At 37.3% G+C, this 17,398-nt stretch overlaps 1 protein-coding gene across 1 annotated transcript; it reads left to right on the forward strand.

The window, feature by feature from the left end:
• Nucleotides 1-1,965: 1,965 nt before the first annotated feature.
• Nucleotides 1,966-12,101, forward strand: LOC101847102 (target of rapamycin complex subunit lst8). Its single transcript, XM_013081478.2, has 9 exons — nt 1,966-2,125; nt 2,949-3,000; nt 3,625-3,787; nt 4,352-4,427; nt 5,161-5,235; nt 6,179-6,256; nt 7,391-7,515; nt 8,996-9,138; nt 10,895-12,101. The coding sequence occupies exons 1-9, from the start codon at nt 2,009-2,011 to the stop codon at nt 11,011-11,013; spliced, it is 948 nt and encodes a 315-aa protein (XP_012936932.1). The 5' UTR covers nt 1,966-2,008; the 3' UTR covers nt 11,014-12,101.
• The last annotated feature ends 5,297 nt before the right edge of the window (nt 12,102-17,398 follow it).

The following is a 17,398-nucleotide window of genomic DNA, read 5'->3' on the forward strand; positions in this document are numbered from 1 at the left end:
ATTTTATGTTTGTCAGTCTCTTGTAACACCTCTAATCTTCGGCACTTATATTATATGACCTTATTGTGTTGCAAGTGCTGTAAAACTCTTACTAAAACTAAAGCTCTGTTGTGGTTTGCTCCTTCTTTCCTATCAAACATCTGTCGTCGTCATCTCCCCTCTTTCTATTTTATGTTTGTCAGTCTCTTGTAACACCTCTAATCTTCGGCACTTATATTATATGACCTTATTGTGTTGCAAGTGCTGTAAAACTCTTACTAAAACTAAAGCTCTGTTGTGGTTTGCTCCTTCTTTCCTATCAAACATCTATCGTCCTCATCTTTCTTTCTTCTCCCCCCGGGGCAGTGCCACTGACTGTAGTGTCTTTATGCTATTCCCAGGGGGCATTTCTTGTTCATGCACAGTAGAAATGTAAATGGGCTGATTCACGTCACTCTCATAACTGTGCCTGATCTACGACCGGGAACTGCTGCCTTTTCTTTCCTAATCCTTACTATTGCCATTTTCCTCTACTTTTTATGTATGTTTGTCACTCTCTTGTGACCTGCTATTTCCGGGGTGCCTTGATAGTTGAAGCAGACCTTGTGCTGTTAAAGCAAGAGAGGTGAGCAAAGTAAGTCTGATTCCCTGTAAAGACTTCTTTGTTGACACGCACCCCTTGGCGCTCATATGACCTTATGCAGTTGCGAGCGCCGTAACACCCTCTACTATAATAATTTAAAGAAATTAAAAAAACTTTCCTTCTTTTTGTTATGTATACTTGGTGGGTGCTCTGGTGTGGTTTGATTAAGCTCCTTCTTTTCTATCAGATATCTGTCGTCGATATCTCCCATCCATCTTTTTTATGTTTGTTACTCTCAGGTAACACATCTAATCTTCGTAATCATGTGATCTTCTTGTGTTGCAAACACAGAATTCTGTGGTTGCAAGTGCTGTAAAACACACCTGGCTTTTCTTTATTTTTAGCAACTACTTTTTAACTGTTGAGGTAAATAATAATAGGCCCAGTCTTAAGAAACGTTACAATATATATATATATATATTATGCATAAAAATATATGCATTACATTATAGGCTGTGGGTGGTTGGCGGGTGCTCTGGTGCGGTCTGCTCCTTCTTTCCTATCAAACATCTATCGTCCTTATCTCCCCTTCTTCTTTTTTTATGTTTGTTACTCCTCTTGTAACACCTCTAATCTTCTGGCGCTCATAATATGACCTTATGCAGTTGCGAGCGCCGTAAAACCTGTACTAAAACTAAAACTAAAAAAACATTGTAGGCCTATATATCCAACTCATGAGTGTAACAACCAACATAATAACATACTAAAGAAATTTGGATGACAAAAAATGGAAAGTAGCTGTTTTCAGCCTCTCAGATCACAACTAAGTTTGTTTAGAGTCTAATAAAATAGTAAAACGTTGCTTGTAAATTTACAGACTGAAATTTTTTAAAAAATGTATCTGTTGGTCGTTACACTTGGCTATAAAATTAAAATACATGTTACATGTGTATTGAATAAGATAAGATAAGATAGATAATATTTTATTATCCCAGAGGGAAAATTTTCATGGCTGTACAGGACCGTAAAAACACGCGCGCGCGCGCGCGCGCGCGCGTGTGTGTGTGTGTGTGTGTGTGTGTGTGTGTGCAGTTGTTTATTTTCCTCCACGCAGATTCCGTGTGCAAGTTGCGCACGTTAAAGATCCCTTGGTGGTAAAAAGTCGATAAAAGTAGGCTTCGGCCGCCACCCGGGCACAATTCAAATTTTCTTACCAATCTGAAAATGTTTAAAGTGTCCCGTGTGCTCATACGACCTTGCAGTTGAGAGCGCCGTAAAACACTTACAAGCACAAACACTAACCAATTAAAAAAAAAAAAAGACCAACGTGGCAACGTCTTTCACTTTGCTTCCCTGGGAAATTCATTCCACCGCTCTTTGGAATTAAAGATATTTTTACTAGTCCTGTAACTTTCTGTTCTCTTTGAAAGAAGAGTAACAATAACAATGGCGAACGGTGGTGGGGATCCTGTGATTTTGGCAACCGCTGGATATGATCATCGAATACGATTTTGGCAAGCTCACAGTGGCATTTGTCACAGAACGGTGCAACACCCCGACTCCGTATCCTTGTTGTTTTGATTTTGATATGACATGTTTCCCTTTGCCTTTATTTTCAACTTCCAGAATGGGCGTGGGGATTTTGTCGTAGTTTTGTTTTCGCACCTCCTCCACTACCCTCATGCCTCATCGCTTACAATCTTACAACTCAACACTTAGACTAGTAGACCCTCTCATGAAGAAGCCAACTAACCCTAATGGCTACCCTGTAGCTTATCCTTTTAAAACTCGACCTTTACATGAAAATCATTTTTCTCTGCAGTCTTGAGAAGTAGATATCTAGAAATCTAGATCTAATCTAGATCTAGATATCTAGAAGATCTAGATGTCCAAAGCCAAAAGCTAGACTGGCTAGACAGCTGATGAGTCTATTGAATTGAGACAGGTGTGCTTGTCACAAAAAAGTGTAGACTTTCACATTTCTCATCTCTGTAGTAGTATAAAGAGGCATTGAATATACCGTGTTATAACAAAGTGCAAACCAATACAAAGAGGCTGTGTCTAGGCATGGTATTGTAACATATTTGAGTCACATTTTTACCAAGTAGGCTGTGGTAAAATGACACACTCATCAACAAGGGCTGCAATTTTAGACCCCTGGGGTGCCAACAATCTGGTCATTATTCGGACCCCGGGGTGCCAATAATCTGGTCATTGTTCGAACCCCCGGGAACAGGTATTAATATGGTCTGCATTTGTTTTTTCTCCCCCGGGTTGAAGAGGCATGATGCATAAAACTTTTATTCCTTGTTGTGTGGAGTTTGAAAATCAATTCAGAAGAAGAGACAAAAACTTTTACAGTTTTATGCCTTAACCAAATTTCCAGCAAGTCAATGCATTGGACATAACTCCAGATAAACAGCTGGTCGCAGCTGCAGGTTTGTATCTATTTATTTGGTAGTTGACAGTACAGTTGGTCACTTTTAAGGACTGAGCCTTTAAAAGGACAAGCAGGCTAACCCAGATTTCGGGGGTTTCCAGAAATCTTGACCTACACGAAAAATGGACTTTGCCCTACATATAGGAGAAGTTAGGTTTCATTTGGTGTGTATATTTGTTTTAGAAAAAACTCTCCTTCGTCTTTTAAAGGAACTGAACAAGGGTAAAAAACTTTACCATCGATTTTCTCAAAACAGCATTTTTCGGGATAGCCCCCTTGTGCTTAAAAGCGACCAGTTGGTTGGTGCTTTAAATTTTTTTTCCCCAGCTGACTTTACAGCACATATGCTAAAAGTGATGCTTGTGTGGGATTTTAGAATGTGAAGTGTTTTTTTTCCCTAAGTTATAATTTCCTATAGCAGTCTGCTGGAGAAAAATCAGAATTAAAATTTTTTTGAGGGTAAAAAGTATTTTCTTTTCAATTCCTTTGAATTAAAATGCTTCCTTTGTAATGAATTTGTATTTAAAAAATAACAAAAATAAAGAATGGTCTCAAAATTATGTCCTGTGGGTTCTTACTTAAATAAGCTTCACTTTGATTGATCTTTTTGTTGATCATTTAGGATATCAACATATACGCATGTACGACATCAACTCATCAAGCCCAAATGCCATCATCAACTACGAAGGTGTTCAGAAAAACATCACGGCCGTTGGCTTCCACGAAGATGGGAAATGGATGTTCACGGGAGGGGAAGACCACACTGCCAAAATTTGGGATCTCAGGTGAGAGCAGTGCAGTGGTTCCTATGTGTAGCATTTAGGATCCTTTCTTTTCTGTTTTCAAGATAATAAGGTATTGTGAAGCAGTTTTTGAAATTTAACACTTTGCCCCCACGGGAAGCCGATCGGCGACGGTGTGATATAGCGTGTACCAAACTTGTATCCTGGTCCGTGGGGAGTGTTCCGCGCTCTGCACGCTGCGTAGGTGGATAATGTTGAAAGCTTTCTTTGAAAGAGCTTACTCAAATTCTAAGTTTTACAATTGTGTAGTAATCGGCAAACTTCTTCTAACATGCAATGCTAGTTACTTAATTCTTAATTCAAATATTTGTTATACTACTGTATTATATACTAGGTACTTCAGGTACATGCTTTTGTATAAATTTAAATTTATTGTATACCTTTTTGTGAGAGTTTATTAACTCAGCTTTTTTATTCGGAATGTGTAATACTGTGACAAATCATTGTATACCCAAAAAAAAGTAAATGTACTGTAATTATGGCATGAGTGGTTAAATGCTATTTTTGTATATATTTCGTCTAAACTTTTTTTCTTGTGGGTCCTAGATCGAGAAGTTTGCAATGTCAGCGAATATTCCAAGTGAAAGCTCCAGTGAACTGTGTTACTCTACACCCAAATCAGGTACAGTGGAAACTGCCCAAGATGGGCACTCGTTGATGAAGAAAAAAGTGGTTGTCTTAACACTTTGCTGTCTCTTGGCGCAATAATGCGCCGGTGAAAATTATCCGTTCTGGTCAGCTGGGTTTAACTTTTATTAAACACTGAACTTTTAATTACAAAATAAAAATATGTCTGTTGTCTGTTCTAATCAAAGGAATATGTATGAGTATGAAACTCCTTGCTGTGTGCAGGCGTATTCAAAGGACTTTCAGAGTTTTAGTAATTAAAATGTTACAAGTCCTGACAATAATGCTTCCTAGTGTTGGGTCGAATTGATTTGTTTTGAAAGATGTTTATCAAGGTTCAAATTTTTCCACTTCCATTAGTCTGTCTTTCACTGCCCAGTTAATTAACAAGACATATTTTTTATTTTGAAAACAGTGGGGATTTTTGCAGAGTTCTAAATCTCTCATGAGTTGTTGTCACAAGTTTTCAATATATGTGATTTTCAATTAAAATTATTTACGATATATTATGATTCTTCCTTCCAATGTATTTCCATGGGTGGTTGGCGGGTGCTCTGATGTGGTTTGCTTCTTCTTTCCTATAAAAAATCAATCGTCTTTATATCTCCCTTCCTTCTTTTTTGTGTTTTTTCTCTCTTGTAACACCTCTAATCTTCGGCCCTTATATATGACCTTATTGTGTTGCAAGTGCCGTAAAACTCCTACTGATACTAAATGTATTTCCTCAGGGTGAGTTGTATGTTGGAGATCAGAGTGGTTCCATTCACTGCTGGGATCTCAAAACAGATGTTAATGAGCACCTGGTAAGATCTATATAATATATGTATAGACAATAAATGGGGGGTTTCATTTCTTGTAGAAAGTTTATCCAATGTTTAAATGAAATTTTTTCACTGTTTTAATTTTAGATGTTCTTTCCTTTTAATTTGTTAGGAATAAACCCACCAGCCTTTGATACATTGCCAAGTGCAAATTTCTTCCATTCCATTTTCTAATTTCTCAAACAGTAGTAAATGCCAGCAGCCCTCATTTGCTCAATATTTATTTGTAAGGAGGTCGGCTGCTTGGACTTCTCCTCCCAAAGCCAGCTGGGGCTGAGTGGGATACGTCATCTCGGCACACAGACAGAGGTCACATGACTTGTTCACTCAAGAATCAAGTTCATATATATATCTTCTGTGATCAAATGCGAAGAGTTTATGACTTCTCCACTCAAGAATCAAATTAGGCAAAGGCAAAGAGTTGAACTAGTACCCCACTCTCTCTCTCTCTCTCTCTCTCTTGCCCTTTTTAACTCCCAAGTGGAGCATAGGCCATCAGCAACATTTCTCCTGCCCTGTCCTGTGCATCCTAGTACCCCACAGATGCCTTTAAATCTGTGGACAGGAATTGTTTGTTGGGGTGAAGAAATGTTAAAGGCTTAATTGGTCGCTTTTAAGGACAAGCGGGCTAACCCAGATTTCGGGGGTTTCCAGATATGTTGACCTACACCAAAAGTGGGCATTGCCCTACGTGTGGGAGAAATTTGGTTTCATTGATGTGTATATTTGTTTGGTTAGAGAGAAAAAACTCTCCGTGTCTTTTAAAGAAACTGAACAAGGGGCAAAAACTTTACCTTTGATTTTCTCAAGACAGCGTTTTTCAGGATAGCCCCCTTGTGCTTAAAAGTGACCAATTTACCTCAGTGTTTTGTAAAAAAAACATTTTCCAGAGGAAAATGAAAACTGATGTTATCTCAATTGTCAGATCCCAGAGCCCGATGCTGCCATCACCTCAGTGAGTATAGATCCCATGGGTACTCTGATGGCTGCTGTCAATAACAAGGTGAGTTCCAACAGGCTTCATCTGGTTATGGTCCCACGTGTTTGTTTGTTTGTTTGCGTCTGCAGTACATTTGCAGTTCTTGAAAGTTGCGCGTTATATTGCTGATGCTCAAAATAAATTTAAAAAAAAAAAAAAGTATGCAAGTTGGTCTTTCATCATCAATGTTCTTGAAAGTTGCGCTTTATATTGCTGATGCTCAAAATAAGTACCAAAAAAAAAAAAGTATGCAAGTTGGTCTTTCATCATCAATGCCTTTCACCCCTGGCAGGGTGTAGGCCACATGCAAGCTCCTTCCATTTATCTCTGTCTTGTGTCATCTTTCCCAGCTCGTTCCGAGTGAGCTTCATCTCTCTCTTGTCCCTAAAGTGGTCTTTACCTCCATGTTTTATGTTCAAGAAGAAGATAGCTTGTAGTAGACTTGTGATCATCAAGAGTTTAGTATGTGCTGAGACTTGCAACTGAAATTTAGTATGGCCTGATAATTCTGTTAACCCTGCCAGTAGCAGAATAAGCGGAATAAGGTTTAAAATGTAACTGCTAACTTGTGAATGGCTGTTCCAGAGAGTGAGACGTTTGAGTAGATTTGCATACCACGCACTTTCTCCATCAGTCCTTGGGGATTTCTTGAAAAGACGCCGTGTCTTATGGAAGGAATGTCTGTAGCATCCTTTAAAAAGAAAATTGTTTCTTTGTTTTGTAATTCTACAGGCTCTCAGGTTGTTGTTTTGTTGTTGTTGTTGTTGTTTTTTGTGCAGGGGGGGGGGGGGGGGCGCGGGGAGGAGTTGTTGAAGAATAATCATTTGTTAGTAGATTATTTAACCCTATCCGTACGTCGTGTATTATCATTGTATCCATACGACGTAGGGAACTCTGTGCCACCACTTTCCAAAGAGGAAATTTATTCGTTAATCCGATCTGTACGCTTTACATAGCAGTCTGTCAAAATGGTTTTTTGAGAAATACTGAAAGTTTCAAAGAGATCTTTGCACTAGAAGTATTCTAAAATGTGAAGAATACAACCCCTGGGGTACAAAATGACCCCAGGGCGTACAGATAGGGTTAAAGAATAATTATTTGTTCGTAGATCATTAAACATATTCAGAAAATTCATCTTTCAAAATGTTTGACTTTCAGGGTAACTGCTACCTCTGGACCATGAATGCCAATCGAGCGCACGGTCCTTCGAATCTGCACCCCAAGAAGAAGTTTCAAGCTCACAACAAATACATCCTGAAATGTCTCTTCAGTCCGGACTCTACGTGAGTGCTGTATTGGTTCATGATATCTGCTGTTTGTTGTTGGTTTTGGATTTAGGTGCTTTTCGCATGTAATATGTACACTAGCTGATGAAAGGAATGATCGGTGCATTAACATCAACTGAAAGTCATTGGCCTACTATATTTACACTATACTGGAATGGAGCAATAAATCTTGAGAGATGCAAAAAAAATTAGATCTGTACTCTCAAAACAAAATGGGCCTGGTGAAATATCACTTCTGGCACTTCCGCTGTAAAGGACAGCTACGCAGATTTGTTTCGTTTCTCAGTGGAATAATCACAAAGGCTAAAGAAGGACGGGAATTTTTTGTCAAATATATTTTTCTAAGTTCAGGAAATGAATAAATAAAAAATCAGGCTCCGTCATGGGGACCTATCTATCTTTTTGCAGGTACTTGCCAACTTTGAACTCTGAAGCTGTCGTAGTTTTATAGGAAAAGTGACACGTGTTTCCAAGTTGCCAAATATATTATAATAGATTTAACCCTATCATTATTGTCCATGTAGTTTCTATATAATGTCAGAGAAAATATATAGCATGAATGTTTATGAACAGTTCTTGAAACTACTCGCAATGTTCTTTTCTAAAACAACCAGATACTCTGACAAAAAAAAAACCCAAAGAAAATTCTGAGCCCAGTATAGTTCTGTGCTCTCGACAGTTATTTTCCTATCATTTTTGCATACTTCTGGTACTGCAGTTGCGAGCGCTGTAAAACTTAACTAAAACTAACTAAAATACTTTTGGTATGTTTAAAATTTCACCAATCTTTCACCATTTCTGTTTACTTGTGATTTTATCACATGTTAGAAATCCCATTGAAGTAAACTGGCCGATAATCCAGACAATCATGATGAATGTTTCGTTTTACTAAATCTTTAAAAATCACTTTGCTCTTGTTTTGAAGTGGGAAAATTAAAATAAAATTTTTTCTCGTTAGTTCCTGTATGTAGGTGGTTGTCTTGTACTATTTGTGTTTTGGCAACTCCCCTTCTTTGTACTAGATGTTGTTCACTTTTCACTACAATCTTCATTTAAATTTCAATTCTGTGTTTGTTTTGATTGTGAGTCAAGTGGTAAAGAAAATTTATCCATTGTTAAATCTGAAACTTGAAAGTTAAACACTTAAAACATGTTTAGTGTACTTCTTTTCTTTTTATCTTTTGTTTCTGTCTGTCAGTCCATCTGTCCGTTTCATATTTTCCCTTCACTAAATGACATGATGACAATTTCTTCTCTTTACTATTATTTAACTCAAATAAGTGGGTGGTTGGCGGGTGCTCTGGTGTGGTTTACTTCTTCTTTCCTATCAAACGTCTATGGATCTTATCTCCCCTCCTTCTTTTTTATGTTTGTTACTCTCTTGTAACACCTCTGGTCTTCGGCACTTATATGACCTTATTGTGTTGCGAGTGCCGTAAAACACGTACTAAAACTAAAACGACCGGGTTTTCTCCAGGCTGCTAGCGACGACATCAGCTGACGGCACATGTCGTATCTGGAGGACGGCCGACCAGTCTCTCTGCACGGTTCTCAAGGACAAGTCGCAGCGCTGGGTCTGGGACTGTGCCTTTAGCGGGGACTCTCAGTACATCATCACAGGTGAGGCCTGCCTCGGTCAGAGGGTTTAGTGGAGTCTCTTAGTACCATCACAGGTGAGGCCTGCCTCGATCATAGGGTTTAGTGGAGTCTCTTAGTACCATCACAGGTGAGGCCTGCCTCGATCATAGGGTTTAGTGGAGTCTCTTCTGCCTCGATCATAGGGTTTAGTGGAGTCTCTTCTGCCTCGATCATAGGGTTTAGTGGAGTCTCTTCTGCCTCGATCATAGGGTTTAGTGGAGTCTCTTAGTCTTAGTACCATCACAGGTGATGAACGCCTCGAAAATTGTGTTTAGTGGAGTGTCAGTACATCGTTACAAGTGATACATGGTTCGAAAATAGTGTTTAGTGGAGTCTCTAGGTGCCTTTACAGGTGATGCATAGCTCGAAAATAGTGTTCATTGGAGACTCCCAGTACGTCATCACAGGTGATGCATGGCTCCAAAATAGTGTTTAGTGTAGTCTCTCAGTACCATTACAGGTGATGCATGGCTCCAAAATAGGGTTTAGTGGAGTCTCTCAGTACATTGTTATAATAAATAGGTGATGCACGCCTCGATCATAGTGTTTAGTGGGGTCTCTAAGTACCTTTACAGGTGATGCATAGCTCGAAAATAGTGTTCATTGGAGACTCTCAATACATCATCATAGTGTTTAGTGTAGTCTCTCAGTACCATTACAGGTGATGCATGGCACAAAATAGGGTTTAGTGGAGTCTCTCATTACATTGTTATAGGTGATGCACGCCTCGATTATAGTGTTTAGTGGGGTCTCTCAGTACCATCACAGGTGAGGCCTGCCTCGAAAATAGTGTTTTTTAGTGGAGACTCGGTATATAATTTCAGGTGAGAGGTGCCTCTGGAAGAGATAATTACAAGTGAGGCTTACTTGTAAAACTACCTTTAGTAAAGATTCAGTATATTTTTACAGGAAAGTATAACATTTTTAAAACAGTTTTAATGAAGACTCAGTATATTTGTCATCATGAAATAGTGGGATCAGGCACTCGTCAATTCTTGGGGATACAGAGTGATTGATATTGTCTCACAGTTGTTCGTTTGTCTTGCTTTTGATGAACAAAATACCTTCTATCTATCCTGAATAGAAGTTGAGATATTCGTGACTGATGTAGGTGGGGGTCGCTTGGTGTCGTAGGTAAACTTAACCCTGTCCGTATGCCCGGGCTCATTTTGTACCCCAGGGGTTGTATTCTTCACTTTTTAGAATACTTCTAATGGGAAGATCTCTTTGAAACTTTCAGTATTTATCAAAAAAATCATTTTGACAGACTGCTATGCAAAATGTACGGATTGAATTAATGGGTAAATTCCCTCTTTGGAAAGTGGTGGCACAGAGTTCCCACGTCGCATGGATACGATAGTAAAACACGATGTACGGATAGGTAGGATTAATGAGATAATGACTGCCAAAGTGGGGATCTGCTAAAATGTCGGACCAAAAACGCTACTCAAACGGCTTTCTAGAATCAAAGAATTGAGTATTATGTATTTGATGTCAGAGATTTATGTATATATGTCTATTTGAAATATATGTTATGCCATTGTAAACGAAATACTTACACATGAATCAGCAAAGTGGAATTGATTTATTTTATCAGTATTATTCAAGGACAACGATGATAGTAGTCTGTCAAGCACAATGGAAATTAGTTTGGGGAGGTGTCGTGGGGACGAATTTTAAAACCGAAATATGAACTCGTCAATTTAATTAAAAAAAATTTTTTTCGTGTTTGTTCCAGCTTCCTCAGACAACAACGCCCGTCTGTGGAGCGTCAACACGGGGGAGGTAAAGCGAGAGTACAGCGGCCATGAGAAGGCCGTCGTCTGTCTGGCATTCAGAGACGAGGTCGTCGCCTAGGCAACTGTCAACAAATGTATTTCTTCCTATGAGAGCCAGATCCGCGTATTATGATTTTGGTGCGAAATTTTTTTTTTCACCAATCGAAAGCGCGTATTATGGGCTTCATTTATGCATAAGTTTCATTGAGTCCCCCGCCTTAAAATCGCTATAAAAAGCAAATAACTGTTTGACTTATCATAGCTGTTTGCTTCCAAATTAGCTCACCTTGAGATGTGCGGAAAGGATTTAAATATTGTTACAACTTGGATGACGCAACAAGAATTACTACGGAACGGACAGTAAAGCCAAGAATTCCTAAATCACTTATCGTATGATACGCTTTTAAGGCTTGATCGTTTCCGATGTGTTGATCATTCATACATACCTACATAAATCAGTTTTTTCTTCCTCCTGAAAAATTGGCTAAAACCTTGATACATGGAACTAGCTCTTATAGGACAATTTCTCTCCTTAAAATAAGCGATTCTCTCTTGTAAATAAGTCTGTCACTGCCGCGAGAAAAATGAGCTGTTCCAACTTTTTTTTTTACTCACCCTAGAGATCTCTGTCAGAGTTACTGGTGGCTTTGGTGATCTTGTGGTTAGGCTGTTGAGCTCTCAACCGGAAAGTTGTGGGTTTGAATCTCGACAGGGGCCCCGATGTTCTTTCCCTGGGAAAGGCACTTTACACAAATTTTCGCCACTTCACACAGGTAGGAACGGGTACTCTGCGATAGATGGCGAAAGATCTTGTCAGTTCGTTAGTCTTTGAGGGCTTAATCAGCTGCTTGCACTGTAATTGTATGCTTCTTGGGAGGCAAAGTATGTTTCTGAGTCGTGATCTAGGGTTTGCAGGGATAATAATATTAATATAGATTGTTGAGTGCACAGAGCTTGCTGTTGAGCAAGGATATGCACTATACAAATACTAGAACCTATTTATTATTGGGATCATTTTTCTGGCGACAGTGACTAAGCGTTTCTCAGTAAAAGGTTAACTGTGAATAACTGTATTTTTGTTGAAGGAAATGGTGTTTTTTTGCTGACCCGGTTAGTGTATTTCTGTGAGCTTTGCTGTAAAAATGTGTGCTTTTCTGTGAAAAAAAAGGGATTTTATGATAATGACTGTGTTGGTGATTGTTTTACTGGTTGAGAAAATGTGTACCGTATGTTAGTTGGGGGAGGGGTAGGTGGGGTGGGGGGGTTACAGTTTTGCTGCCTGAGGAAAATTGGTCGCTTTTAAGGACAAGCGGGCTAACCCAGATTTCGGGGGTTTCCAGAAATCTTGACCTGCACCAAAAGTGGGCATTGCCCTATGTATATGAGAAGTTTGGTTTCATTGGTGTGTACATTTGGTTATTAAAAAAAACTCGTCTTTTAAAGAAACTGAACAGGGGTAAACAAATTTTACCTTCAATTTTCTTAAAACAGCTTTTTTCCGGATAGCCCCCTTGTGCTTAAAAACAACCAATTATTTTTGTATGACTATTTGAGTAAGGTTCTGAGAGTCCGGTTTGTGCACAAGGTATCAGTAGATGTGTAGGTGTTGTGAAGATGTCCAAATGTGAGTTTAAATGGGAGAATGTTGTATATTGTACAGGCATACGAGAGATCTAACTTTACTTTTGCATTCTCAACCTAGTCTCTCTGAAACTGAAACAGTTTTAGTCTGGTTTTGTACTGACGATGCTGTAAGATGTAAAAATGTCATCTTAGTTCTTGCACCCATTCTTCTTTTTATGTAAATCACTTTTGACCATCATGTGCTATTCTTTTTTCTAAGGGTTTCCTACTGACAGTAGTAACAGAGAACGTGTGATCTATTGAGGTAGTGTCAGTATCAGGATTTGACTGTCTTGATTTTGTCCCTTCTCTGGCTGTCGCTGCATTGTCTGCTTTACAAACTCTTTGTATTCCTCAAAAGTCTTTCTGCCTTGTGTCATGCCTTTACTCGCACTACTGTGGTGATTGGTCGAGACAGAAAGTTTCCCACTCATCCACATAAATGTAGCAATCTTTCAGTGAAGTCTTCACAGTGTTTTTATATCATTTTTTGGAGGGGTGCTGATGTGTGTCATGACGTAGTGGAATCAGGCGCTCGTCAATTTTTGGGCATATGAGGTTACTGATGTCATCTTAAAGTCTGTTCATTTGCCTTGCTTTTGGTGAAAAAATGTCCATTTGTGTTGAATAGAAGTCGAAATATTTGCGATTGAGGGAGGTCAGGGTCGCCTGGTTTCAGAGGTGAAATTAGCGAGAAAATGGCCCTCAAAGTTTGGCAATTTCCATACATTGAGAGTCCTTGGGAACTGAAAATTTACATTTTTTTGGTCCTTTTAACCAATGTAAAAATGTGTGCTTTTCTGTGAAAAAAAGGGATTTTATGATAATGACTGTGTTGGTGATTGTTTTACTGGTTGAGAAAATGTGTACCGTATGTTAGTTGGGGGAGGGGTAGGTGGCCAACAGAAAATGGCCGTCAAAGTTTGGCAGTTTCCATAAATTGAGAGTCCTTGGGAACTGAAAATTTACATTTTTTTGGTGCTTTTAATCAATGTTTTCCAGTAAAATCCATGCAGAAATGTATTTTAATATGGATATAAGATGTTTTCTGCCAAAAAAAGAAAATTAGAAAAAAAATTGCTGAATGGCAAGAAAAATGTCAATTTCTTTGATTCAATGTTATTTTCACGAGCGCCTGATTTGAGCACAATGCGTCACCTTTTCCACCTTCCACATACCAATTAGTACAAAGTAAACCAAGAGATTTCCATCTCTCCCGGTGAGAGCGTTTCATCTGTTTATAAATTATGCATGATGCCTAATTGCGTGTTCATTTTACAGATAGGATTTTGTTATCTCTTATAGAAAAGAAAGATTCTGAGAATCTTTTTGATACAACATAATTGTGGTACTTAAAGTTTGAGAACTCCAAAGTGGAGGGTTTGTTTTATTTTTTTTCAATTTTTAAAAATAGAGTTAGAGTTTTATCAACTTCTTTCTGTTGTCTTCTCTGGTTAAAGGTAAAGTATGTTCGGTCACTGTATATGTGTTTTTCCGTTTTTTGTGTGTTTTTTTTCATTTTTTCATTACATGTGTTGTTTTCTCCTTGACCGTAAGATTCCAATAAAAGTAAGAAACATGTACCTGCCTGTTGTGTCATATTTTGGGGTGTACATTATCTCTATCTATAACTGTCCCAGTGGTTTTATGCACCCCGCATAATTTAGCAAAATTTGATCATTTTTTGCATAATTTCTGATTATTTTCCTTTATAATTCTTTGTTAGAATCAACAGAATTGCCAAATTTCAATTGTTGGGCTCAGTTTGCTTAATTTCAGGGGGTTTTTGTGCATAGAACGGAGGGGACAGCTGTTATAAAGGGGTACCTACACTTAACGTTCTTACGGTGGAGGTGCCCAATGAGTCTTATATTAAAAAAATACGATTTTAATGAGTCTTTTATTTTAAAAAAATAATTTTTATGTCTTTTTTTTATTAAAAACATTTTTAATGAGTCTTTTATTTTTTAAAAATTGTAATGTCTTTTATTTTTAATGTAAAATTTTTTTAAGTCGTTGATTTAAAAATAAGAAATTTTAATGAGTTTATCTTGTTAAAATAATTTTAATGAGTCTTTTATTTAAAAAAAATTTTTTTTGATGAGTCTTATTGAAAAGAAAAAAAATTATTAGTTTTTTATTAAAAAGATTTTTTAAAATGATTTTTATTTAAAAAAACAACTTTTATGGGTGTTTTTTAAATATAAAAACAAAATTTAATTTAAACATAAAAAAAATAAATGAGTCTTTAATTTTTAAAAGTAAATTAATGAGTCTTTAATTTAAACAACATTATTTTTTAGTGAGTCGTTAAACATTTTTTTTAATGAGTCTTTTTATTTAAAAAAATAATTTTTAACGAGTCTTTTATTTTTAACAAAAATTGTCACTCCCCTATTGACACAGTTTCGATCATTTAGGAGGCAGGCTTCTCACCCTATATGTCGGGATCAAGCTGGGCCAAGAGGGGGGATACAACACCCCAACAGAAAGAACTAGATACTCGATAGAGATTCGTTCACCTTGAGAGTCCTGCATGCTTTTTGGGTAAGGTTTAGTTTTTAGTAAGAGTAAGATGGCACTCGCAACACAATTAGGTCCAATAAGTACTGAAAATATAGAAAATTTGGATGATGAGCTAAAAAATATTGGTAATGAGATTGAAAAGTTTGAGTGATACTAGGTATGAGTATGAAATAGAATATTAATATTGAGGATGAGTATTGGGGATGAGGTAAAAAATATTGGTGATCAGCTAAAACAAGTTGGGGATAAACTAGAATATATTAGGAATGGGCTAGAAAATATTCAGGATAAGCTAGAAGATATTATTGATAATCTAGAAAATACTGCAGATGAGCTAGAAAATACTTGGAATGGAGCTAGAAAATATTAGGGATGAGCAAGAAAATACTTTGGATGAGTTAGAAAATATTTGGAATGAGCTAAAAAAAACAACTCGGGATGAGCTAAAAAATATTATTGATGAGCTAGAAAATATTAGGCATGAGTTACAAAATACTGGGGATGGGCTAAAAAATATTAGTGATGAGCTAGAAAATATTTCAGAAGAACTAGAAAATACTGGGGAGGAGCTAAAAATATTGTGGATGAGATGGAAAAGTCTGGGAAATATTGGGGATGGGCTAGAAACTATTGGGGAGGGGCTACAAAATATTGGGGATATGATACAAAAATATTGGGGATGAGCTAGAAATTATTAATAGGACATTAGGATCTAAAAATATTGGGGATGAGATAAAAAATCTTGTGGATTATATATTATACAAAAGTCTTGGAAATATTGGATATGAGCTAAATTTTAGGGGGAAGGGTAGGATAGAAAAGTTTTGGGATGAGCTAAAAAATATTCTCAATGAGATTTAAAAGTTTGAGGAATATTGGGTATGAGATATGTGAAATTAATATAGGGGATGAGGTTGGGGATAACATGAAAAATTTTGGGGAACAGCTAAAAAGGTTGAGGATAAACTAGAATATATTAGGGATGAGCTAAAAAATATTGGAGATGAACTAGAAAATATTAAGGTTGAGCTAGAATATAGTGGGGATGAGCTAGAAAATATTAAGGTTGAGCTTGAAAATAACAAGGATAATCTAGAAAATGCTGGAAATGAGCTAGAAAATAATGGGGAACATTCGGGATGAGCTAAAAAAAATATTAGGCATGAGCTAGAAGATATTAGTGATAATCTAGAAAAAACTGAGAATGAGCTAGAAAAAAAAGTGGAATATTCGGGATGAACTAGAAAATAATCGGAATGAGCTACAAGATGCTAGTGATAATCTAGAAAATACTTGGGAAGAGCGAGAAAATTATTAGGGATGAGCTTGAAAATATTGGAGATGGGCTAGAAATTATCACGGATGAGCTAGAAAATACTGGGTACCGCTGGGGATGGAACAAAAACATACGATGGAGCTAGGAAATATTGGGGATGAGCTAGAAAATAGTGGGGAATATTGAGGATTAGCAAGAAAATACTGGGGAACACTGCGGATGAGCTAGAAAATACTGGGGATGAGCAAGAAATTATTACAAATAAGCTAGGATATACTGGGGATGAACTAGAAAATATACGAAATGAGGTAGAAAGTAATCAGAATGACCTAGAAAATAGTGGGGAATATTTGGGATGAGCTAGAAAATATTAGGGATGAATTAGAAGATATTAGGCATGAAACAGAAAATACTGGGGAAGAGCTACAAAATATAGTATGTGATTTAAAAAAAAAATATTCTGAATGAGCTAGAAAATAAGGATATAAAAATATTGTGGATGAGAAACAAACGTCTTGGCATTTTTGCGAATTATTGGGGATGAGCCAAAAAATACTGCGGATGAGCTAGAAAATATTTTATCGATGAGCTTAAAAATACTGGGGATGAACTAGAAAATATCAGAGATGAGCTAGAAAATATTGTGAATGAGCTAAAAAATAATGAGGATGAGCAAGAAAATATTAGGGGTGAAGTAAAAAATACCGGGGATTAGCTAGGAAATGTTACAGATGAGGAAGTGAATACTGGGGATGAGCTCGATAATATTACGGATGAGCTAGAAAATACTGGGGATGAGTGAAAAATACTGGGGAAGGGCTAGAAAATATGGACGAGCTAGAAACTACGTGTACTGGGGATGAGCTAAAAATATTAGGGATGAGGTAGAAAATAATAGGGATAATCTAGAAAAGAATGGCGATGGGCTAAAGAAATTGTTTGGATGAGCTAAAAAAATATTAAGGTAGAGCTAGAATATAGTGTGGAAGAGCTAGAAAATATTACATGTATGGTTGAGCATGAAAATAATAGCGATAAT

This window comes from Aplysia californica, unplaced genomic scaffold (assembly GCF_000002075.1).
Source record: "Aplysia californica isolate F4 #8 unplaced genomic scaffold, AplCal3.0 scaffold00132, whole genome shotgun sequence".
Lineage (NCBI taxonomy): Eukaryota > Metazoa > Mollusca > Gastropoda > Aplysiida > Aplysiidae > Aplysia > Aplysia californica.

Coding starts and splice junctions, on each gene's coding strand:
- LOC101847102 (XM_013081478.2), top strand. CDS start 2,009: ATGGCGAACGGTGGTGGGGATCCTGTGATTTTGGCAACCGCTGGATAT. Junction 5,236..6,178: donor CAGATGTTAATGAGCACCTG/GTAAGATCTATA, acceptor CTCAATTGTCAG/ATCCCAGAGCCCGATGCTGC. Junction 7,516..8,995: donor CTCTTCAGTCCGGACTCTAC/GTGAGTGCTGTA, acceptor GGTTTTCTCCAG/GCTGCTAGCGACGACATCAG.